General features: G+C 41.1%; 1 protein-coding gene across 2 annotated transcripts; it reads left to right on the top strand.

The window, feature by feature from the left end:
• Positions 1–1401: 1401 nt before the first annotated feature.
• Positions 1402–18634, top strand: arhgap32a (Rho GTPase activating protein 32a). 2 transcript variants are annotated; one of them, XM_077722848.1, is made up of 23 exons: positions 1402–2052; positions 5220–5337; positions 5911–6007; positions 6139–6224; positions 6388–6472; positions 9506–9592; positions 9667–9804; positions 9874–9966; positions 10204–10326; positions 10492–10569; positions 10969–11050; positions 11127–11276; positions 11742–11844; positions 12017–12161; positions 12358–12440; positions 12763–12870; positions 12935–13080; positions 13162–13375; positions 13657–13805; positions 13891–13965; positions 14134–14457; positions 14535–14663; positions 15341–18634. In XM_077722848.1, exons 2-23 carry the CDS (start codon positions 5249–5251, stop codon positions 17260–17262), a joined length of 4506 nt encoding a protein of 1501 aa, XP_077578974.1. In that variant the 5' UTR covers positions 1402–2052; positions 5220–5248; the 3' UTR covers positions 17263–18634. The 2 variants fall into 2 exon arrangements, with proteins under 2 accessions (XP_077578974.1, XP_077578975.1); XM_077722849.1 differs by lacking the exons at positions 1402–2052; positions 5220–5337; positions 5911–6007; positions 6139–6224; positions 6388–6472 and adding an exon at positions 8101–8272.
• The last annotated feature ends 7316 nt before the right edge of the window (positions 18635–25950 follow it).

Here is a 25950-nt window from a genome sequence, read left to right on the forward strand (position 1 = left end):
TGTTCTAGAGGGTTTGAGTCATTATGTTGACAAATTACAGTATGTGATGCAACAGTACACAAAACCTGCAGAAATACTTTGATTACTACTCATCCTGTTACTTTTTATAGGTTTTCATGTACCGTACCTTCATGCCCAAAGAAATGTGAGTATTTTTCACTAATTATTTGATAATTATAAATAGGTAAGGCTTTAATTTGTTTAGTTAAAAAAAGTGTAGTTCACATGATAAACTCTGAGTGTAAGTGTTGTGCATTTTTCTCCATCTTTCCAGCTCAAGTACCAAAATTATTTACTGTCATAGGTAATGAATAATTCAGGCGTTTTAAATTGACTACAAAAAAACATACCATTCATAGTTAATGTTTTGTTTTTGTGGCTCCAACGGAGATACATAAGTGGAACGAAAAACAAACAAACAACACAATGAAGGAGAAATGACCTTTGCACTTTAGCTACCACACTCCAAACCCAAGGCATGTTGGGAAACAAATAGGAACAAGCAAGTGTACACACCTGAGGAAACCTTGTCCTAATCCACTACATAAACATTTTAAATCAAGAATGAATGTTCAACCATTCTTTTCAAAGGGAATCTACTTGCTATTTAACACTGTCACTGTTAAAAATAATTAGATTAGGAAAAGAGACATTTCCCATCTCATTTTCTGAACAACGGGGGGTGCTGGAGCTTGTCCCAGCTGACTTCGGACCAGACGCGGGGGACTCCCTGAATTGGTGGCCAGCCAATCACAGAGGGATTTAGAGTGTCCAATCAGCCTACCATGCATGTCTTTGGAATGTGTATTATAGTATCAATGAAATGTAATGCCATCCAATGGTAAAAACAGATCTAATCCAGTGCTCCAGACAGGACATGGATGAAAAAAAATATTTTGGGCACAGGAGCAAATGCGTACTCTGTGTACTTTGTATTGACTTCACGTGCACTAAATCATCACAGCGAGCTCACGATTAGACATTAAACGGAATGGGACACAAAGGTGAACACACTGACCTCGTTTTTGTTAAGCTTACATTTACAGCTCTCTGCAAATAACTGGCAGCCATAAAACCTTGTGAATATACTGCCAATTGAATTTAACAAAAGAGAATTACTAGTGTTTTCGGAGGTCAGGACAAAGTCCAAAACGATTAAAGTCAGAGGTGAGTAAGGCAACATAATGGCAAAATAAACATGCCCCGGGCACAATTGCATGTATTTATTATTATTAATATCATGACTTTTTTCATTCTCATTCACAACACATATTATAACAGCAACTTTTCAAACATCCAGAATCTCAGAAAAGGTCAGGTACTGGTCCGCGGACCGGTGGTTGCGAACCTAGGAAATAAATGATTTAAAAAAAAAAAAAACTGTCACGTGACACCAAAAGTCAATTCGCCAGGTAGTTGCATACGCTATGTTGACGTTGAGATCGCGGTTTATAACGTCAATATAGTTCGACGATTTTCCCTTAGTGTAAAAAAAAGTTTAAAAACATTATGTTACGCTACTTTTAAAACGGTAACTCATATTATTTTTAATATTACGGTGAGCACTAGCTCCCACCTACACACGAGGCTTATGTAAGCGTGTGCAGTCGTGCTGGATGAAGATCCTCCAAGCCCCCGTCCCTGCTGCATCGACCATTGCAAACCACGAGCCCCCACGCAGTAACCCACGACTTCTTTTATTTTGCCTCAATGGTTGGCAGTAAGTAACTCGAGGTGGCAAAAAAACGCCTTCAATCTGAGGCGCGTGCACAAAGACGGTGCTGTGCGCGCACCCTTGGCTGAGTGCAGTCGAAGCCACCGAAGAGAGAAGATCGTCGCTTGACGGCAGCAGAATCGCTGCGTTTTTTGGACGTTTTCTTGCAACTATATATCATTGTATTTAATCACAATCTGGACGTTTAGATCAGCGGTCATCGTTGCCGTGTTCCAGCTGGGTGTTGATGCAGTGCCATGCCGCCATCATGCTGGCAAAAGCCGAAGAAATGCCCCCTTTGGCGGTTTAGAGCAGCAGAGGACACTCGGTCGCACCAGGTAAGATTGATCCTCATCTTAACACCATGACATCGTGTAAAACACACGCACGTTTTTTTATACCGTGCACTAAAAACACAGCTGTCATGAGTCAGCTGGGGCAAGTGACAAGGCAAATGTAGGTGGTGGTCATGGAGGTAGGTGGGGAGGACACGATCAGCTGTTGCGTGGGAGCTGTTGCAGGTCTGAGACCACCTGGGAGGAATTTCCATTAGAAACCTTTTAGGACCAATTGACATAAGCAATATATACTGAAAGCTGTCGGCTTCATAGTGGGGGATCTGGGCTCAAATCCAGGTTGGTCCACCTGTGTGGAGATTGCATGTTCTCCCTAGGCTTGCATGGGTTTTCTCCAGGTACTCCGGTTTCCCCCCACATTCCAAAGAGATCTGCGGTAGGCCGATTGGACACTCTAAATTGCCCCTAGGTATGAGTGTGAGCGTGAATGGTTGTTTTATCTCCTTGTGCCTTGCCATTGGTTGGCAACCGATTCGGGGTGTCCCCGGCTTCTGGCCGGTAGTCAGCTGGGACAGGCTCCAGAACCCCCCCCCCCCCCCCCCCCTTCAACCCTAGTGAGGATAAAGCAGATCAGAAAATGAGATGAGAACCTGGGCATCAATAATAAAAAACTCTTCTATGTATGCTAACTATTGTATTCCATCTCCCCCCCCCCCCCAAAAAAAAAAATAGGTGCATATTGATTTTTTGTCTTTGTGCATCACTTTGAGAATCTCGATCCGTTCTGAACATGATGATAGAGTCTGTTATTCATATTTGGGCTTTCATGGCATCAACTAACCAGACCAAGTAGCACTTTTAACAAATTCTCGAGGCAGTTTGTTGTAAAAAAAAAAAAAGACCAATATATGAGCGCCCGTGATTAAAAAAGAAGACCTGAAGAGAGAAATGTTTTCAATTGCTAGTTTAAAATGCACACCATGCCTTGATCTATGGCTAATTAGAACACACCAATTCAGTGAGAGTGCATTGTTGCACCGCGGAATGCACGCGGGCCAACAGTGGAGAGGAGGCTGCCAGTTACCGTAGCAACCTCCACCGTCCGCACCAACTCCTCCAGACTGAAGATGAGGAGGCACTCGGAGAGAAGAACTAGGCCCCCAGCAACCTTTTGACTTCGCTCCCCTCGTCACGGTCAGCCATTTTTAAGGTGCACTGGTCGCCGAGAGTCGAGAGAGGGGGCAGTCGTCCTATCGCATAATCTTCTCCAAATCTGACAGATTAAGTTGATGTCATCTCACACGGCGGCTCAATCTCTTCCTCGTCACACCGAGGCCAGAGAGCATAGCGATTTAGCGTGCTCTGATTAAATGGAGGAAAATAAAGCTACAAATATTTAATCAACACGCCCGTCTCTCACCCGGGAGCGCCATGTAATCCTGCTAGGCTAAAAATAGACCACACAAAGACAACTTTTACCAAGACTCTTGGAGACGCCTACACTGATTACATCACTATGCAGTATTCACTCTATGGCCATTTGACTATATTTCTCTTGGTGGAATATGCGGGGGTTATATATACTTATCGTTCTCATCTTTTATGCTGACAAAAAATGTAGGAAGACATGATTTGTCCTGTCAAGAAAGGAGCAGCTGAAGCGGGTTCCATAAACAGCCCACATGCAGATGCTTGTCCTATTTTTTTTCCAATGTTGGCCATCAGATAGCTGCCTTTTTTTTGGTATCTTAAAAAAGAAACTAAACAAAAAAGAACACTTTCAGTGCTGGCACCTCAAAGGGCTCCTTTTAGATAGATTGTTTGATTATCTTGATTATTGCATTTTATGGCTACGCAGAAGACTGTGTCAACATGCTATGCGATAACTATGTGCTTTGTTTGACAATGATATTTTCTTACAGTCACCAAGCCTATGTCTTATATTGTATCCCACTCTCATCTCTTCTATTTTTAATCATTATATGGAGAATACACAAAGCTCCAGAATTGGATCTAATTTGACCTGGCAGGTGTACTAAATAGTTTTCCTCATCTATTTACCCTAAAGGACTCATTCAAATGTTACCATTCTTAGCACTTCACGTTGAAGAATACAGAATGCCATCGGCATGTGATGCCACATGATTCAAGGCCGAGTGTTAGGCATAAAATTCAAGTGAGGAATGTGCCTTAATTCCTGCCACATAGACAAGATATTGTAAATAAAGATAAAAACAAGGTGAGGGCTGGACCTCTAACTCCAATGACATGTCTAAGGTATTTACAGGGGTTGTTAGGGAGGAGATAGCACAAAAGTTATTGAAGTCTTGTCCTGCTCGACTGCTTGCCTTCTGCTGAGTCAACAGGCTTTATGGAAGTCCGTCATAACAGCAGTTTTCTTGGAGTAAATTTCACTACTGATTAGTGAAAAGCTCAAATTCCTTTAGTGTTTAGATATAATGAATTTAATTTGTGCTCTTTGTGCCCCTTACCCTCACACATTGTTTGTGGCCAAACACTCATTGCAAAGCCAGTTATGGGAAGATGGCATAGACAACCATTAAGGAGTCTGGTTTCACTGTGTCAGTGCATTCCGCCTGCTTGTTTACAGTACATAAAGAGAGTAGTAATTCTACTGGAAGTGTATCGCTCCTAGTCAGTAATAGCTCCTGTAAAGTGTTCTTCTATTTCATACAAGGAGGCTAAAATAATCTAGATCAAAATTCTGTGTATGTAATGGATACCCTGCCCTCAGATTTTACACATCCGTAGATTTCCCACCTGAAAAAAATGGAATGTAAAATTGTGTCATGATTCATATTAGGACTGGCATAAAGATTTAGGAAAATATTTAATCACTGATAGTTGGTCATACGGCCAAAATCTTTGTGTAAAAGATAGCTATATAATCAGCGAACCCACATTCTTTTCCCATTTGCCTTTAATACTATCACTGGTTTGCCAGCCAATGACCCCTTTTAATTCAGCAAGTGGAGCCCTCCCCCTGAATTTCAGTGCAACGTGCATCATCACGGTGTCAGCTGCCAGCATCGTAGAATGACATCATCACACATTACTGCCGGATCCTCCTTTCACAGAGAGGAGCTGAGTACGCAGCAGCCACTTGCGTGGCTTCTTTTCCCAACTACCTGCCTTAATACATTCCTGCTTTATCTTTCTCAAACCCTCCCTCAACTCCAACATTTTAGGTAGCGAGCACTTCCGGAACGACAGCATCATGGAGGCTGGGTGCGTGGTTGCCGCGGTGATCGAGAATGCCGCCACACGGTCCCGGGGCGAACCAGGAAGTAGTCACGTCCTTGAGGGGTGAGACCATCTCTTATTCTATGCACTCACCTAAATCACATAGAATCAGCATCAAGATAAGTAAAGGTATCTTTATGCATGCACAGCCATTTGCAATGTATTTCTTTGGCCACTAGCAAAGTGACTGCACATTGCAATGAGTAATATGTATTCCCATGTCACTGAGCTCATCACCCTGAATAAGTATGACAATGTCGTGGCCCATCCCCTCGTCACTTGTGTTTTGCTGCTCATAAAAGTTGACATCACTCTCCCCTCCTCAAAGATACTGAGTCACATTTGAAGTCGGGCTTTTATAACAAGCACGACCCGTGGTGGACTGCCTTTTATAGTTGCCTGAATAGGTGAGCTTCTCTTCACAAAAGCCACTGAAAGATTGCACTTCCTCTCTCTTTTGTCATGTCTCACTGAACATTTTGTTCAAACGTTATCAGTCACATGTGGAATGACATGCACTGCAGTGTCATGATTGGAGAAATACACAGTTGCCTCGCTTACCCCCTCTGCTGTATGTTTGAAAATTGCATGTTTAATCAGTAGAGGACTCTCACAAATGGGACTTTTTTTCTGCAGGGACATGGCACCATTCATTCAGCCCAACCAAGAAGTTGTCTTACACCAATCTACCAGCAGAAGTCCTACGGATGAGAGACAGCCACAGGAAAAGCAGGTACACCCTCAACATGGATAAAGTGTCAGAAAAAGGATGACAAAAAAATATGAATTAGTGTGATTATTGGTCATCATAGAATTTCTCCACACAATTTGTCATTCTCATCCATGTTTGCTACATTTGTTTAGCACTCACAGAGTGATGACATCATAGCTGAACCCCTCCTGCGCTCATGCGCCAGCACGGCAAGCATGAAGGTCAAGAACATGAAGAAGTAGGTGCTCTTTGCTATTATGGGCTGTAAACCAGGCCTCTTATCCAGGCCAGTGTGATGCAAGCGATGGCCCCCCTGCGTTGCTTTTCCACTTTTGTCATTCATTGTCATCGCTCACAGCAGCAAAAACTGAGGTGTTGTTACTTTTGTTTTGTGTTTGTAGGCTGACATTCCCCAAAGGTCACTTTCCCCGCCTGGCAGAGTGCGCACACTTCCACTACGAGACTGTTGATTTTGGGAATGTTGAGGTAATGCACAAACAAAACCCACATTTGTACATGACCCACCTCGTTATTTTCATATTTTTATAGAGCTTAATTTGAGAGAAGTAACATCCATAACTCTATTATAGCACTCTTAATTTTTGTCCCACTCCAACCAGCATGTCAGCCTTTTAATCTCTTAATTCAATTTTAAACCTCTGATTCCGCCTATTAGTTTGACAATAAACTGGATGGAATCAGCTTACAAGTTTAGCAGGTGCCAGATTCCAAAATATAGTATATAATTCAGAAGTCAGTTTACGGAACGGGTTCAATTATTAGCAGGAAAAAACAGTCTTGATAGTAGTCATAAATCAGTGGAGATCATTTTGCTAGAGACATTATAGGAAGAATTGCACACATTTTCCTGTCAGTATAATTTGTATATCCTACTATAGTGCCATTGTACTGGCATAATAAAGTTGTTGTTTTGGTATTGCCATGATAGATGTTAAATCCCTTCTTAGACAACTGACAAACTTGCTCTAAGTATGACTCACCATAACTTCCTGACTCATCAGCTTCCTAAGACTACTCTTAGCTGAACCTCAGGGGATTGTATCATCTAGAAAATTTCAGCATGCCATATGACCCCATTTGCATGTTAATCTTGCATCTCATTTACACTGATATTAGCATTCATCTGAAAGCGTTGCTTCAAACTATCCTAGAAGCAGGGTTGGCTCTTTAGTTGGCTCTTTAGGGAGTGTCCCACTTGAAAGCAGTGGAACTGCATTTGAAGGACAATTACGTAAACATTGTTTGGACTGTGTGTGAATCCAGTCTTGGTGATTAGACCCAAATGTCTATTAAGGACCACAGATGTGCACTTTGTCCCTCCTCAGCAAGTGCAACCAAATTAATAGGCGAACCGGGGGGACATCCGTCAAGATGAATTTGCTCAGCTCTCTTGCAGTGCTCGGATAATTGGCTTCACCTGTGTTCGAGGGATTTTTGGTTCAGATGCAGTGAAGTGGAAAAGCCACTTCAGTCAAATATGTACTGTAAGCATTGCTATAAATGTGAGCTGTAGTCATGGTTCTTTGCCTGCAGATGGCAGCAGTTGTGTGCTGCCACAATTTTTGCTGGAATGTCACTACAATGGGCTTCAAGGAACCTTAATGTGTCTAATATGTAAAAAGAAAAAATAATAATAGTTAAAAGAAACATCTATGGGTGGATGAAAGACAGAACTATTGCATTATGGCACTAATGCATTGAATAGGACTACAAATTATTGTGCTTACAACTCTGTGATGTCATAGACAGGCATGGGGGAGGGTGTGGTATGATCAGGTCTCACAGAACCGTGCAAGGGCAAAACGGACGTAAACTGCCCGGGTTAACCCCCATCATATCTAATCATCTGAAATAACATAGCGCCAAAGCAGTAATTTGTTCATAGTGTGAATATTATCCAGGTCTTTCCGAGCTCTACTCGAGACGGAGACCCACATTCATTGCCAAGTCGCCTTTTGTGGCCAGAGAAAGAACCGCTGTGAAGAAGGGGGAGGGAGAAATGAGCACGATGGAGGATGAGGGGGGGGGGGGGGGTGTTGGAGGCAACACACAGGACAGGGAGGAGGAGAGTCTGAAAGGGGGTGAGAGACAGTGGCAAGCATCCTCGTCTCATATTGATGTTTTTAATGCGAGTATAGGCGCCACAATTCAGCATGAGAAGAGCATTATATCATGTATTATACTCATTAAGATAGTATTTTCATTTTTGTGGAGCTTTTGGGAGTACATGGACTAAAGGCAAGAGCGGCTTTCTGCAGAATTGAGGCAGGTGATGAACGTGTGATTGCCTTTGTGGTCATGATGGCTATCTTTAATGCAAACTTATTTTAACCTCTTTGATTTGTGCATTTGCAATGTTTTTAAGGAATGACTGAGGAAAAAAGAGCATGAACATGATTTGAATTTTGCAACGTTGTGCTGATTTTTTTCTGTAAATAATGCATGGATTCCGTACAGGGCCAACAAAGAATGACAATTTGCTGCCGATCGATCTAAACGTGCAAATCAATGTTTTGTTATCCATCATTTTAAGTCTTGGTTACATTTTTGCTATAGTAAGCATAAGTTTGTATCCATTTGTCTGGCCTTGGTAGTGGTCTGCCCTCAACTAAGAAGCTGCATTAACGAAGGGCTGCTAATTAATGATAATATCTCAGTCCTATAGAGGGTGATAGACGTCTATTGGTGTCATTGTTAGCTCAATGTTGAAAGGTACTACAAAATTTACCTGTGCAAAAGATACATATTAATTATGTGCATTAATTAAAATCATTCATTTATTAATTTGAAATAGTCTTGGCTTCGGTGTCTTAACAATGGAATTCTAACAATGAAATTTGGAGTAAACTCTGCTTTTGATGAGCTATCTAATCCCATCACTCATAATCTTTTCCATTCAAAGGGAAGAATGTTTATTGCTATTTATTATGAAGAACCAAAAGGATTTTTCATTGCTTTTTAGCAGACAAGCAAGTGTCCCATTCAGTCATTTGTGATTTACCATCTCATAGTGTTTAACTGGGTCGGCATGTTGTGTAACAGCCCGTCTCAATGTACTTCAAACTGTTATAAATAACCAGACGCTCGCTCGACTTATTGCTTTCACATCTGCCAATTTAATTCCCAAACTGTTTTTCTTATTTAAAAATTTACAGTCTTACAAAAAAATGGTTTGATTATTGTGAACAAATTACACAGCCTTCTCAAAGCACTCATTAATGAATTACATCTAGTACTCCAAACTGCTTAATTGATAACTCTAATCAGTAATGATATCTAATGGACAATGTTAAAATTGTCGTGAAAAGAAATATATTCTGTTTTTGTATCGATTAAATGTGAAAGGTTATCATTTGTTGAATATGGTTGATTTAAATTTAATTTTATTCATGTCCAGCTTGCATCACAGAGAATGTAATATATTTAAAACCTGATTTCCCCCAATTTTGAACCCACTAACCCTTTCACTAACGCAATTATGATTGGCTTCTTTCTTAGCTGGCTTTTGCGGAGGGGCAGAGTGAAGTAGCAAAGTGTGCCCAAGACTCCAAAGAACTGCTCTTCCTGGTCCAGATCACTTGTCAGGTACTTTTGACTTGAAAACATACCCATTCCTATCACGTTTTGGATATTTTTAAACTCCTCCCCTCTTCATTCAGGCTCGAAACTGGCTAGTAAAGAGATCCTACGAGGACTTCCGTGTACTGGACAAACATCTGCATCTGTGCATTTATGACCGGCGCTACTCTGAACTCACCGAGCTGCCCAAATATGAACCAGATAGGAACACGTATGAGGTACTTTTAAATCTCCTTTTGGTCAATCAATTGATTATTTTATTAATCAATAATATCTTTTGTCTTTAGTCAGTAACCAAGATGTTGACTACGTACTTGTCCCGCTTTTCTGTCATCGCTGACAATAAGATCAACTGTGGTCCAGTTCTAACATGGATGGAGGTAGTAAAGTTACTCAAGTATGATGTTTGTTGCATGCTTATTATAGGGAGGGTATCACTTAAAATTTCATTTTGGTTTGGTTCCTTTTTTTTCAAGAGCTTAGTTAGCTTAATTTTCAGTGATAAATGATTATAAATGCTGCTCTATTTAATATGTACACTATAAATCTTTTAAAATGACCATGCCCTTAATTTATCTTTCAACAATATTAAGAAATGTGGGTCTTATGTTATTTAGATTGACAACAAGGGGAACCATCTTTTGGTCTCTGAAGAGGCATCCATCAACGTCCCGGCTATTGCTGCTGCCCACGTCACAAAGCGCTACACAGCTCAGGCCTCAGATGAATTGACTTTTGAGGTAGAAAAGAAACCCAGAGAATTCACGATTTGATTTTGAATTCATGAGTTATTTTAACTATTCCTAATGAAAAGCTCCAATTAATTCAGTAAAAAAATTGTTATTTCTGCTCTAGTTTTAAAATGAGTGCACTACATGGTAACCGACTTCATCTTTTCGTGTCAGGTTGGGGACATTATTTCCGTCATTGACATGCCTCCCAAAGAGGACACCGGTTGGTGGAGAGGGAAACACGGCTTTCAGGTAAAATATATATATTTTTGTTAATATACATATATACTAACCAGTTATACAATTACAATATTTTCAACAGCAGATATAATGAACATATAACACCAAATTTAGTATAACATTGCTGCAAATGTCATTTTGCTTGTCTAAGAGGTTATTCTTTCCACTCCCACAATTCCAGCAAAACATTATTTTTGCCCAAATCATCTCCTAATTATCCATGCTGACTGAAGCAAATTGATGTCGGCCTCAGTGGCATTTAGACATTTTCTGCCCCAAAGCACCTCGTCGCCCTGATGCTCACTGACCTATTTTGCTCAATACACCCCTTTTGCCCGCCATGATAGCTTGACAGCTACATTCTCCTTGACACCTACATATTCAGCACTAACATATCTTGTCACTTTTCAGGTTGGCTTCTTCCCCAGCGACTGTGTTGAGTTGATAAATGACAAGCTCCCCCCTAGTGTTCAAAGCTCGGTGCCCAAACCAGGTATGGTACATCAGCTTTCAACCCCCCCCCCCCCTCTGCATAAATGATTCACAACTTAATTCTTTTTTAATGTCAGTGTGTAAAAAGCATGGGAAGTTGGTGACGTTCCTGAGGTCTTTCATGAAGTCCCGCCCACCGCCGCAGAAGCTTCGTCAACGCGGCATCCTCAAAGAACGAGTGTTCGGCTGTGACCTCGGCGAACACCTCCACGGCTCGGAACATGAAGGTAAAATGCGTAAAGGTGAAATGATGTACTTTAGATTCAAGTTTGTTGGCTGAAATGTGTGGTATGTCATTTCATTTTTAGGAATCTGCCTCGGTGTAAATTAAAAATTGAGTTGAAAATGAAAAAAAAAACACCTCGTAAAATTGGAAATACATATCTGCTACTATAAATGACATAAAATGGGGATCAATACAGTGGAGTAGCCGCATTAACTTGCACGTGTTAGTCGAATCAATTTGAGGTCTGTTTTTAATCCTCTCAAGGGATTTATTGATAGCGAGGGGGAGAAAAAAAAATTAATACCACCGGGATTGCGGTGCAATGAACATTATAGCTCATGATGACGTTGTGTGTTTTTTTTTTACAATGGTGCAGGTAGTGTGCAGCTCTGCTGTTATCTGAACAAATCAACAATATCTTTGTTGAAGTGGAATTAAAATAGGTCATTTTGGTCTTGTCCTACAGTCCCTCAAGTTGTGAAGAGCTGTGCTGAGTTCATTGAGAAACACGGTGTGGTGGATGGAATCTATAGGCTGTCTGGAATCTCCTCCAACATCCAGAAACTCAGGTTGCTTTGTTATTTAAATGTTTGTGACATTCAGATTCTATTTTACGTAGGTCAAGCATCATTTAAAATGTCAGAAAGGTTGACATTTTTGAGAAATAAGGTTTAATGGTGACTGAGAAAAAGTTTAGAATGATTAAAAAGTCAAATTTTCTTTTCATTTCATTGTATTCAGGCACGAGTTTGACTCGGAGCAGATTCCGGACCTGAGTCGAGATGTTTTTCGGCAGGATATCCACTCAGTAGGCTCCCTCTGCAAGCTGTATTTTCGAGAACTCCCCAACCCTTTGCTCACCTACCAGCTTTACGACAGATTTTCAGTGAGTTTGAACATTTTAGTCGTTTTTGCTGATATGCCTTGAAAATTGTCTCACTCTTTTTATGTGCGGCTTCCCAGGAGGAACAGCGGGAGTGTTGTGCATGTTAAGCTAAATAAATAATGGTGGCTGCTGTGAACGTTAAAGACGCACGTAAATGGGATTTTAAGCTTTTCAGTCTCGCCTTTTATCCTCACAGGAGGCTGTGTCTGCAGCTACGGATGAGGAGAGGCTGGGGAAAATCCACAACGTCATCCAGCAGCTGCCTCCTCCACATTACAGGTTTGTTTTATAGCTCTCTGGCACATCCTGATGGCCACAAATGTAACTTCACATTAAAAAAAAGGAGACTTTTTCCTTCTTTGAGGCAATACGTTTTCACTTCATTTCATTTGGTACATCAAAAACATCCTAAAATTTACAGTATCCAATATATAATATTATTTTACAAAGAAACACCACAATTACTAAGAGTTTTTACAGGTATGAAACAATGTTGCACTGCGAAATAAAATTTTAAAATTATTACCTGTATTTAAGTGTCAATGTATACATCTCATGATAAATTGATACAGTGTTTTCCACTTTCTATTTTTATGTGCAGGACATTAGAGCATCTCATGAGACACTTGTCTCGGCTGGCTACTTTTAGTTCCAGTACCAACATGCACACTAAAAACTTGGCCATTGTGTGGGCACCAAACCTGCTCAGGTGAGCTTGACATTTATAGCTTACTTGATGCATTTGAGACAAATGTACTCTCTATGTGGTTTAGGTCTAGACAGATCGAATCGGCCTGCTTCAGCGGCACAGCGGCCTTTATGGAGGTGCGCATTCAGTCAGTGGTAGTGGAATTTATCCTCAACAATACCGAGGCACTCTTCAGCACCAAACTCAACACCATCATACGGGAAAGTGCCGGTTGGTCCAATATTAAGCTTTCATATCTTCCACTTCTCCTCAAAGAGATGGTGCTGACTCTCTTTTTTTTATGTGTCCAAGGTAACAATACCTTATCTCGACCCAAGTCTCTACTGGTCTGCTCCCCGTCCACCAAGCTGCTGTCTTTGGAAGAAGCACAAGCACGTTCTCAGGCTCAGCTGACCTCTCCCACCACCACACCTTGCCTCAGCCACAGTGATTACATTGAGGTCGGGGAGGGACCCGAAGCTTTGACGGGCAAGTTCCATACAGTCATCGAGCTCCCGCTGGATAGGTTTGTTCAATGATTGTGCTCTAGTATGCATTAGTTTTTTTTATTTTTGGCAGTTTCGTATGTTATAAATAACTATATATACTAGAAGCGTATGGATTTTTTTTTATGTTAGTTCTTGGGTCATAGGCTTGAATCTGGGCTCTTCTGTGTTGATTTAGCATGTTTTCGTGGTGTTTTAGTTTTTTTTTCAGGTATTCTGTGCCAGTTTCAAAAACATGTTTTGTTAGATTGTGTTTCTCCCTTTGTGATTAGTTTAACCTATTTTTTTATCTTTTCTCCAGTACCAAGCGGACTCAAAGCAAGGCCAAGAAGTCTCCAGTGGGCAATTGGCTTTCCTTTTTCCACTTAGGTAAATCCCACTCTGTATCCAAACGTAAATTGAAGCGACATCCCAGTGAGCCTAATGAGATAAAGAGCATTGCATTGCCAGGTGGGCTCATGGACACAGCAACCTGACATTTTGAATATTTTAATTGTATTGACACCTGACTTTTTACTTTTTTTGGCTGAAATAGGTGGGAGGGGTGACAGTGCTACACTGCGCTCAGCAAAAAGTGAAGAATCTCTCACCTCTCTGCTTAATGTGGAAGGTAATCATGAATTTAGTCAAATCTATAGTAAATACAAACATGCAATATTGTGAAAAAAACATGCATGGAAACAGACAACTAGAAGGCAAACTTAAGAATGCCTTTAAAAAAAAAAGCTTATTTCTGTGCACATAGATGATATGTTATTGTCTTATTTTGCCCCTCCAGGCGAGCCTCCGAAATACCAGCACCTGCGTCCCCGCTCCACTAGCGAGGCGGTGCCCACATCCAGCAGAGACGACACATACAGGGCTAAAAGCAGGCTTACATTTAGTGAGAATGGAGAAGACGACCTTTCACCTCCACTGCAAGAAGACGAGATTGACCTCTACCCGCCTGTTGCCGGAATGTCGTCTCTAGACTTCGATCCCATGTCTTTCCAGTGCAGCCTAAACTCTGCAACTCCCCGTGCCCCACGCCACAAGGAGGGACATAAATTAAAGAAGGGCGACTCGGACACAAATATCGACAGCCCTGCCCAGTTTAGAAAAGGTAAGAAAAAGTTCAAAAGAAATAAGTCACCAGCAGATGGTCAAGTTTTTGCTACCTCTCAATACTACCCCCAATAGGAGAGCCACGTGAAGTTCATATGACAGATGGGAAGGAGCCCCGAGCACCTTACCGACATTGCAGCCCACTCAGTGGAGCGAGTCAAGCATCAGTGCTAACAGACTCTGCGCAGAACTTGCCTGATCCAGGTCAGTATCTTTTAGCCTTTTGTGCCATCATCTCTTGTTTAGTACAGTGCATCCATTAGGTAGTTGAGGTGCTACACTTTTTGTATTGGTACTCATTCCAAAATGGATTTAATTATTTTATATTCGTCCCTTCTTTCCACAAAAGCCATTTCTGGAAAATATGGCTCCATAAAGTACTCAAATATGCAGAGTTTATAAGACCTGATAACGGAGGGAATAATGTTTAAACACAAAAATTAAACAAGTGCAATCTGGGATTCTTGCATTTAATTGGCTGAAATGATACCAGCATCTATAAAATTTTTGCCCTTATTTTCGGAGGTCTTATCCTGGAAATGCTAACCTTTATTTACATTTATTAATAGGATTTTTATTCTTTCTATCGCTAGAGTGCACATTTTATAGTTGTTGTGCTTCCCCTTAAGAAAAACAACTACAAAAAAATGTTGTATTCACTGTGTAAAGGTAATGAATTGGAATGATAAAGCCATTTTATAAAAAGGCTGTGAAAAGTACAAAAAAAGTGAAGCACTTGCACTACTTTTTGGCTGTGCTGTACGTAGGTAGTCGTCATATGTAAATTCTTATGAAAGCTTTTGTGTCCTGTCCCATCATGTCTTACCATAGCTTTGTTTGTCCTGTCATACTGTAGCGTTGTTTGTCTTCTGCCCCCCCAGGAGCAGATAGACTTATGAGTTCAGTGTCTATTCTCCCTCCTCACCCTTCCCCGACGAGCGCTGCACGCAAACTGGCTCTGGCACTGGCGGAGTCGGCACAAAAGGCCAGTGGGGGCTCGCAGAGAAGAAGAGATCACCTGGCTCGCCTTCTACAAAGACAGGAAGCTCAGGACAGGCCCACCCGGCCGTCGGCCCTCGACCTGAAAGGTTACCCACAGTCCTACGTTGGCCCTCCCCTGTGGCAGGCGTCTCCACTTCACTTCTTGCCAGCACACCTCTGCTCTCAAACCAACGACGGACCGGAGAGTACCTACACTCCCAACGTCAGCCCACTTGGCTCAGGCAGCCTAGACTCCCGCCAGGGCGACGTCACCCCAGAAGAACCCACCTATCAAAGTGTAGGAGTATCAACACCCACCGATCCCCTCTGCTCCCCACACAGCCCTTTAACCTCACCGGTGTACGCCAACGCCGACTCCATCAACATCTTTAATTTCCGAGCCGTTCTGGCGGAAACCTCCATGCCCGCCTCCATCGAGGAAGCCCTCCCGCGCTCTTTCCAGTCTCCGGCATCCCGCCGCTATGCCTACAGAGCTCTGGGTTCCTCGGGTGACACGTACCGCCAACTCCACCAACCACCCCAGACTCCACTTTACGCCGAAAGACTCTCTCGCTGCTATCGCCCCGACGCACTGCCGTGTCACCTCTCGGGGCCGCGACGCGTGTACAGGCAGTCGTCGGAGAACCGTTGCAGTTCCTCCGGGTTTGGACAGCCTTCGTCCCCTCAGTATAGACACCAATACCGAGGGGACCACCTTATGGTCGCCAGCCAGCGACAACAAGGCCAATGGCAGAGGTGCGAAGACAGATTGGCCCCTCACCCCGCCATCAGGAGAGCACGCTCTTTTCACGCCCCGCAGACTAGCCGCTACGAGCTGCCCGCCGCTGACATGCTGGCCCCTGACTTTTATGCCGATCAGGAGGCAGCTTGTCAGAGGTTCCTTCAGCCCCATTTTGAGGACGTTCACGTACAACAAGTGCTATATAACCCTTACCCGGACTTGACTGCTTGCGAGAGCTCCCGATATCCCGTCGAGCCTTTCCAACTCAACAATATCCGCCACAGTCAGCCTTATAGGACACGGTCCACCAAGGGAAGAGCGCCGCCCGAGTTTTACTATTCTTCACAGCACGAACACCCTATGGATCAAGAGCTGTTCATGGACAGTGGACACTCGCAGGAGAAGAATAAAAGCAGTCCGTCTCCCTACAATAGTCCAGTCTCGCCTGACGACTCCGTCGGGAGAGAGATAATGCACATCAGGAGCAAGTCAGATCCGGGTAATGGCGTGCTGTCTGCCAATAGGAGGGAAAGCCAAACTATTGTCAAGGCCACATCGCCCGCCTCTCACCAGCTACATAGCAACCCCGTGAGAGGCATGGACTCCCAGGATCGTCAGCAGGCGCCGCTTAGGAAGATCCCTTCGCTGCCAGAGCGGGGCTTCGCCGAACTGAACGACAGAAGCCAACTGGATCCGTCAAAGAGAACGAGAGCCGGCATGTTCAGGCGCCCAGAGCGGTCTCAGAGCACCAGAGAGCATCGCAACCAACATCCTCACCACCTGGCCAAATCGCCTCAGACTGATGCACACGCCGGCTCCTTTTCCTCTCAGCCCAACAGAAGGACTCAGAGCACTAAAGTGCGGCCCACGTACTACGACCATATTCCGGGAGGCTTATACGCCTCTCCCAGGTCAAATCCCATAAGATCCACCAAAGCCAGGCCGGCGTACGCACTGGCCCCGGATCCTGCCCCGTATTCTGCCCCCGTTCCCCACGGACATAGACTACTGTCCAAGGCTCTGGCTCAGGAAGCTTTTTACCAGTCGGCATTCAGGACACACGCCGGCATCCATGAGTGATGACGGCCACTGCTTTTTACGTTAATGCACAGCCGGCCGGCCCAAAGGAAAAGCGCACTTTATCCTCAGCCAGAAAATATAACTCGTTCTTTTATACACTTTTAGTTTAGGGGTCTTCAACCCTGTGCTCGAGGGCCGATGTGAGACCTGATTTTTTTGTTCCAACCGATCCAGCACAGACAGTGTGACCAGTCATAATTCTGCCAACTTGACTTGATTACACTCGCAAGACGTCTGATTGGTGAAAATATGTCGTCTAATCTGGTTGGGATGAAATCCTGCAGCCACTGCGTCTTTTTGTGAAATAGGTTATTGGCCCCTGCTTTAGCTGAACCTGCTGGAGCCGGTCTAAACCGCTACCAGTGGGCAGCACGCATGCTGATATGATAGTGTGACTGTCACTTGTGATTTATCCTTTTGAGAAAGTCTGTGGAACCTCAATGTGTGGAGTTTGTATGTTCTCTCCCCAGGCTTGTGTGGGTTTTCTCTGGGTACTCCAGTTTCATCCCACATCCCAAAAACAAGCAGGGTAAGACGGTTGAACACTCTAAATTGCCCCCATTCGTCTATGGTTGTCCTTTTGTCTCCTTGTGTCCTGCGATTGGCTAGCCACCAATTCAGTGTGCCCCCCACTGGGTCCCCATAGTTAGCTGGGATAGGCTGAAAAGCCCCCCCCACACCCGCCCAGACCCGACTTTTGTAAGGATAAGCATTTCAGAAAATGAATGAGTGGCTTTCATACTTTTGTTGCGACAAATCCGAGGGAAAACAAGGTACATTTTGATTATTTTGTAGTATCTTAAAAAGTACAGTTTGCTGAAGAATGTGCAGAGATTAACACTTGCTTTGTTTTTGTCCAAAGCATCATATTGTATTTTTTCTATATGGACAAACACTGCTATCTAAACTGTGGCTAATGTACTGTAACTATATTATGACAGTCAATTTAGACTGGAAGCACTTTTTAAGAAAACACATTGTCTTAACAAAATGTGTGTGACGTCCACTTCCTCTTGATAGAAACATTTGATATATTTTTCTGTGCTGAAACAAAAAAATGCTTGCGCGCTCGCCCAAAATTGTCGCTTAATGCAAACATGACAACTTTTTTTAAAAGGAAAAAAATATATATATGGAAAATCAACCTCATTATGATTGCAGACTGTATGTTTTATGATATCAAAAAGCTACCATCTGTGATCTTTAAAAAGTCTATTTTTGTCTTCTGCTGTATTGTCACACAAATGGTGAAACTGTGACATAAATTATTCTAACAATGTTTTACTTATTCAAAATATGTAGAGGACATTATTCAAAGACATGTTCAAAACATATCATTTTTAGTGCTCGTCTTAAAAGAAAAAAATAAATGTGTTAATGCATTCCAAAGAATTGCTTATATTATTGGCATGTACATTTACTAAGTGACTCACATAAGGATGTTTAATGATTTGGCTACTGTAGTTTTTTAGGCTCACTGGATGGCGCTATAACACCTGAAACAGACGTTCCATCTCAGCTCAGAAGATCATGGTGAGTCATTGCTTTTAAATACCTAGTTATTCCTAGTAAGACATGTAGTGTGTGAGTGTGCATGTATGTAAAATCAAGAATTGACTGCTGTGTGTAGCATATCAATGCTTCAATGCAAGATGTCATTGTGGTCAAAAGCATTATATGTATTGATTATTCATGGCCAGTGTGAACATTGGCACTTGGAGTGTCCGCTCACAGTTCTTCTTGACTCTTAAACAACCATTTTTTTCCATTTCCATGCTAGAGAAGGTTAAAATAAAATTATTCATAGCAATGGAACATTCCACTGCCACATGAAGAAAGAGTGAGAAACAGAAAAGATCTATTCTAGAGCTTGTAATGTTCAAAAGCAACCTCTTTCTTTAGAACGCAGCATGACACCGTACATAGTCTTTTGAGCAAAACACTATGTCAACTGTTCTCTATTCATCTTGAGCTTTTATAGTTGATTTTTGAAAAGGGTTTTCTGTTATAATTTACACATACTAATTCAAATCAGTGTACCTTTTTAAATTATGTACATTACTTTGTGATGGTAGGTTATGGGTAATTATATTCACTGGCCATTTTGTTTAAATTAAGCCTTCAGAGCTCCATGAACTGGTAGATCCAAAAATGTTGTAGAAATATTCCTCTGAAAATTTGGGCCACATCAACATGCCCATAACTTGTGCATCCATAATTTTGAATCTCCTGTTACTAGATTGAGATTTTTGTTGAAATCATTTAAATATGGCAAACTGTAAAATGTATCTGCTTGAGACTTAGATCTGGCCACTCGCAAGATGTTGCTCTATTATTTTATCTTACTTTTTTATCTTATTTGGAGGTGGCAAACATTATTATATGAAAAAATATTTTATTGTACAAGTACAATAACCTTGCCCAATCAGGTAGGACCGACAAAGCCAGGCCCCTTTGCTTGTTTTCTTTATATTTTGAGGAATTATCAGAAGTATGAATCAGAAAAGCATTTTAGTTATTCATTTTATACAGTTTTTTAACCATAGGCTGTTTATTATATATTTTGTAAACACTTGCCTGCATGATTATCCCCTTTGTCGTGTGGTTAACATCACAATAGATTTTGAATTTGAAAAGCCCATAAGGACTCTATATAATCAACCCAGCTTCATTGAAACTTAAGGCTTGTTGTTTTTTTTTTTTTTGTATTTTTATACATGGTAGTGCAAATTAGTTTTATTTCATTTTGTATTTCTGAACTGGCAATCAGCTGTCTTTTGAAGAGATGGTATGATTAACTGTGCTAAACAATGGATTGTGATTGAACAAGTGATCAGGCTATTTTAAAAAAAAACAGTCAATTTGTATTATACTTAACCACGTATCCTCACAAGGGTGTAATCATCATATGGATTGAAATTTAATGGTCAAAAGCAACAATAGTTCTTTACCAGCAAGTCCATATGCCTCACGACCCAAAAAAAATGACACTTCTTTTGTCTTTGCAATAGTGGCGATCTTGACCTTATTTCTTTTTGCAGGATCTGATCATGAGAAATCTAAATGGTGAATTAGTGTTGGTTGACGTTCACCACCATGGCCTGGTTGAACATCGATGGTAAGTAATGGATGGATGAATGGATAAAATAGCATGTAATAAGGTATTGCAAAACACAATGGCATACCTTAACATAACATAGCAGAACATGTTACCAGCGTGAATGACAACGTTTCAAAGTCATAATTGAAGTCATGTTAGAAGGGCAGAGAATATTAACGACATCATTCTGTCCTTTAATGAAGCATAACTGGGGCGAGGGAGGGTCCACTTTCAAGCGTTAAATGTATCCATTAAGCATTTAATACCTTTTTTTTACAGCCCAACAAAACAAAGCATGCTTGTGTATAATTTATCTATCTAGAATACTCTTAACAAAATACTACTTGGACTATGTTTAATGATGGAAAAGGAGAGACCTTTTAAATATGCATTAATGATAAATTATTTTGTTTGTTTGCTATTTACAACTTTGCCCCCACTCTTTTAAAATGTCATTTAACAAATTTTATGCAGTAAATGATTGAATCTTGTGGAAAATTATTCTCCCTTCTCTTATTCCCCATAGATCCATAACTATGTAAATTGTAGAAATGTAATATTGTGGAACAGTATTCTTAAAAACCAATGTTCCTGTCTAATTTGTCCAAAAGGGGCCCTTTTTCAAAATAAATGGAAAAGTGTTGAAGGCGCATGACTTCAATCCCCTTGAGGCTCCTTTTTTACTTTTCAGGTGACAAGGTGGAATTGGCGGCATTTTAATTAAAACATGTAACTTTTAATTACCTAACTAATTAATTTGATAAGTGAAAATGGAGTGGGGCTGATAAATGATGGGGGTGCTTCAAGGCTCCCCCGACCAAAAGCCAACACTTTTAAACAAAGAAACATGACTAAATAAATGCAATCTTTTTTTTCTTCCTCTTTTCACACAGGGTAGATAATGACACTATTTGAAATGAAAAGGAAATGAATTATGTATCCACAATAGTAAATACGATGGGAAGATTAGGCAATAAGATGATAAGAGACATGCTTATTGTGTCGGGGTGCTGTCTGTGAAGCGGAACAGTGAGACTAAATTGGCAAAGTTCTCGTTTGGTGAAGTCACCTTCTTGCATGACTCCTTCCCTAGTGGGTTTGATGGGGGGGATAAAAAGCCTTACTATACATAATCATTCTTTAAAGTAAAAAAGCCTGACTATACATGTTCTTTTTTTTATAAAAAAATGTAAAGTGTGGCCACTTCATGGTTTGTTCAACTGATCCACATGTGGGAAGCTGGGGTTAAAATCCCAGTTGGGAAACCTTTTTCCTCTTAGTTGTTTCTATGTATTTGGAGTCAAGACCTTCCAATAATGACACAATAAAGTGTGGCTAATTTGTGGCATAGAGGTTAACTCATTTGACTCCTATGTGGGAGACTGTGGTTCAAATCCCAGTCAGGAAACATTTCCCCATAGTTGTTCTATGTATTTGTAGTCAAGATCTTGAAATGACAACCATGGAAAGTGTAGTCTCTTGGTGGCGCAGAGGTTAGTTCACCGGACTCCCGTCCGGGAGACCTGGGTTCAAGTCCCGGTTGGGACACATCATTTTCACTTAGTTGTTTCTGTGAACTTCTTGTCAAGACACTCAAATGATTACAAAGGAGCATGTAGTCACTTGGTGGCGCAGAGGTTAGATCACAGGACTCCCGTGTGGGAGACCTGGGTTCGATTCCCGCTGCCGTTGTTTGGCTGAAAATACTTGGAAAGAAGAATTGGTAAATGGAACAAGAAGAAGAAGAAGAAAAAAAAAAGAAAAATCTTTTTAATTTATATGAAACACTTAGTCATACTTTTCAGCAAAAGGTTATATTCCGAACTGCCTTCGGCAGTTCGGAAGACACTTGAAGGGACCTGTCTGTGCGAAAGGCGTTCTCGGGTCGGCCTTCGGCCGACCCTCGACCGCTTGCTTGGTCAGTGAACCGCCGACACCGGGAAGCGAACTCACGTTCTCTCGGTGCAAAGGCGAGTGTGCAACCCACTACACCAACTCGTGCCCCACTTATACATAGGTGTTGAAACGTTTTATCCAAGGAAATGGGGCGAAACACTTAGTCATTTTTTTGACAAAATCTTTCATCCACCACTGAATACTTATACACTTAAACACTTATTAGAACTTATTCTTTTAACTGAATAATATTGTGAAAATCTTTGCCTGCACTGGGATTTGAACCCAGGACCTCATAGGCGACAGACTGATGACTTAGCCACTGGGCCACCACCCTGTGAGAGAAAGTAGTAATACTTATAGTTTTGTCTCATTCATCTACCTGAATAATATTGTGAAAATCTTTGCCTGCACTGGGGTTTGAACCCAGGAACTCATAGGCGACAGACTGATGACTTAGCCACTGGGCTACCAGCCTGTGAGAGAAAATCGTAATACTTATACTTTTACCTCATTCATTTACCTGAATAATATTGTGAAAATCTTTGCAGGCACTGGGAATTGAACCCAGTACCTCAGAGTTGGCAAACTGATGACTTAGCCACTGGGCTACCGCCCTGACAGAGAATTTGGTAATACTTATACTTTTATCTCATTTATTTACCCGAATAATATTTGGAAAATCTTTGCAGACACTTGGATTCGAACCCAGGAACTCTGAGGTGGGAGACTGATGACTTAGGCACTGGGCCACCACCCTGTGAGGGAAGATAGTAATACTTATACTTTTATCTCATTCATTTACCTGAATAATATTTGGAAAATATTTGCAGGCACTGGGAATTGAACCCAGGACCTCAGAGTTGGCAGACTGATGACTTAACCACTGGGCCAACAAGCTGTAAGACAAGTTGGTAATACTTATACTTTTATCTCATTTATTTACCTGAACAATATCTGGAAAATCTTTGCAGGCACTGGGGATTGAACCCAGGACCACAGATTTGGCAGACTGATGACTTAACCACTGGTCCACCATGCTGTGAGAGAAGTAGTAATACTTGTACTTTTACCTCATCCATTTGCCTGAATAATATTGGGAAAATGTTGGCACACACTTAGATTTGAACCCAAGACCAAAGAGGTGGAAGACTGATGACTTATCCACTGGCCCACCAACCAGTGAGACTGAGCAGTAGTACTTGTACTTTTACCTCATTCATTTACCTGAATAATATTGGGAAAATCTGTGCAATCACTTGGATTTGAACCCAAGTCCAAAGAGGTGGAAGACTGATGACTTATCCACTGGGCCACCACTCTACTGGATTTAACAGTAGTATTTGTTCTTTTGTGTCTTTTCACTCCCAGATCATACTTAGTACTTTATGGTACCTTCAAGTGGGAAAAGTTCAGAAAAGATTTGAACCCAGGGCCACAGAGGTGAGAGGCCAATGACTTATTCACTGGACCACAGGCACCCAAAAATAAACAGTAGTATTTGTTGTTTTGTCTGTTACAACTATTAGTATAGTAAGCCTTTTTTTTTAAACGACATAGTATAGTAAGGCTTAAAGATGACATAGTATAGTATGGCTTATTTCTTAAAAAACTGGCATAGTATAGACAGGCAAGGACTTGAACCCAGGACACCGTGGGTGACAGGCTGATGCACTAACCCCTTAGCCATAGAATAAGTCTTATGAAGTGTCTTTTGAGAACTTTACTACTAGAGCTCATCCCCCTTTGACCATGTATAGTAAGCTCTTTTTTGGGGAAAACAATCACCATGTATAGTAAGGCATTTTTTCTTGCAAAAATGACAATGGATACTTATGGAGTGTATTTAGAAATAAACAAACATTATTTTTTTTACAAAAGTCTTACCATACATAGTCTCTTTTGTTGTGGGAAAAAAAGCTTTTCTCTACATGGTTCACCTTTTTTTTTTAAATGAAAAATAGCCTTACTAATAAATGTCAGTTCTTTTTAATGTATTTGTACCACTATGGTTATAAAAACTTCAGGTGTCAGGTTCTTGCTATGATGATACAAAGCATTTCATGCAAAGTGACTTAGTAGCATTTTTATTTTTAACTATAGTTAAATATAGCCACTTTAGGGCAAGCAAGTGCAGTGGCAATGTTGTTTGCTTTTTTCATCATCATCAATTTTAGTCCACTTTGCTTATAAATGTAATCTTTAGAAAACAGTATTTTGACGAAATCAAAGTCCCTTTGAAACTCTCCAACTTGTCTAGTTGATGAATTTTAAAGCTGATGAAATGAGTGGGTGCATAACTTTCTTTTCTATTCAACCATCTATCTACATCATGGTTGATTTTTATAAAAGCTCTTTAGTCTGCAATTTGCACATATGTAACTCACGGTAAAATCAATCAAATATCACATATGTAGATGAAAGATTTTCCTCATTTGACATTCCAAAAGCACCTTTCATCTATCCAATGTTTCATTTGCTTGGAATAAACATTGCCAAGTGTTCAAAAAGCACATTTTCAAAAGACTGATGTCAGAAAAGATCTCCAAACACAGCAAAAAGAATCACTTCATTGTGTTTTTAAGTACCCAAAAACAAAACTCTCATTTTACGTCCCACAGAAAACATGATAGTTATCCTTTTCATTTGTGCATAGTACCTTCAAGTGTACTCTCCAAATTTAGTCTTTGACACCATTCCCCCCAAAAAAGCATTTGTGATGAACCTAGACTATTATATAGTCTAGAATAAGGACATCTTTCATTGGGTTTTGCAAGCAGATGAATGAATGAGAACAATGAGTGTGAAGTATTCTGGCACATCTTGGTGCCCTTCCTTGTTTGTTCCCGCATGTCGTCATTATGGCTCAGCATGGTTGCGATCAATCTCAATCAAGCAATTAAGGTACGCATGCACATTTGTTCGCTCGCAATTTCCCCATTGTGCTAATTACGTCTAAATGTGTCTTTCTAAATTAAAACTAAACACAGGAGTAGAAATACTACCTGCAAATACTAAGCTAAGATCACAGATGACTCCATCACACTTACTTTTGTGTAGATACAATGTTGATTGGAGAAAATAGTTGACTTTAATGTTCTCAATTTAAAATTTTGAGTGTGCATGGTGTTGTAACCCACCTGGTGCCCATAGTTAGCTTGGATAGGCTCCAGCACCCCCAGCAACCCTTGGTAAATATGATCCAACAAGTGTATTTTTCTTATATTAAGCAATGTTTTCATTGGTAATTGTGCAATTGGCTGGCTCAGAGTCAGTTGGAATTGGCTTCAGCACCCCCTGCAAGCCCAATGAGCATAAAGTAGTTATTTAAAAAAAAAAAAAAACCTGTGTGTAATGTTTTCAATTTCAAATGTACGTGTTGGCAACATGCAATAGCGAGTTGTTGGTGCAAAATGGTGGAAAAAAGGCCCATCAATTTGTCAAGGCGCTGACACGGCACCTCACAGGAGGTCAGTGAGCTTGTCCTTGTCAGTCAAGGAGTCATCGGGAACACGTCTCCTCACGTCAAACTTGTCATTCATGAGGCCTGGTATCTTCACACGCTCAACCATGTTTGCATATATTCAACGATTTCATGCAGTCAACTGCAGCAAGATGGGCTGCTTTCATGTTCCCCATTGACTAAGTGACTGTTTCTGGTAAGAAATGAAAATAAACATTAAAAAAAACAA

This window comes from Stigmatopora nigra, chromosome 8, assembly GCF_051989575.1.
Source record: "Stigmatopora nigra isolate UIUO_SnigA chromosome 8, RoL_Snig_1.1, whole genome shotgun sequence".
Taxonomy (NCBI): Eukaryota; Metazoa; Chordata; class Actinopteri; order Syngnathiformes; family Syngnathidae; genus Stigmatopora; species Stigmatopora nigra.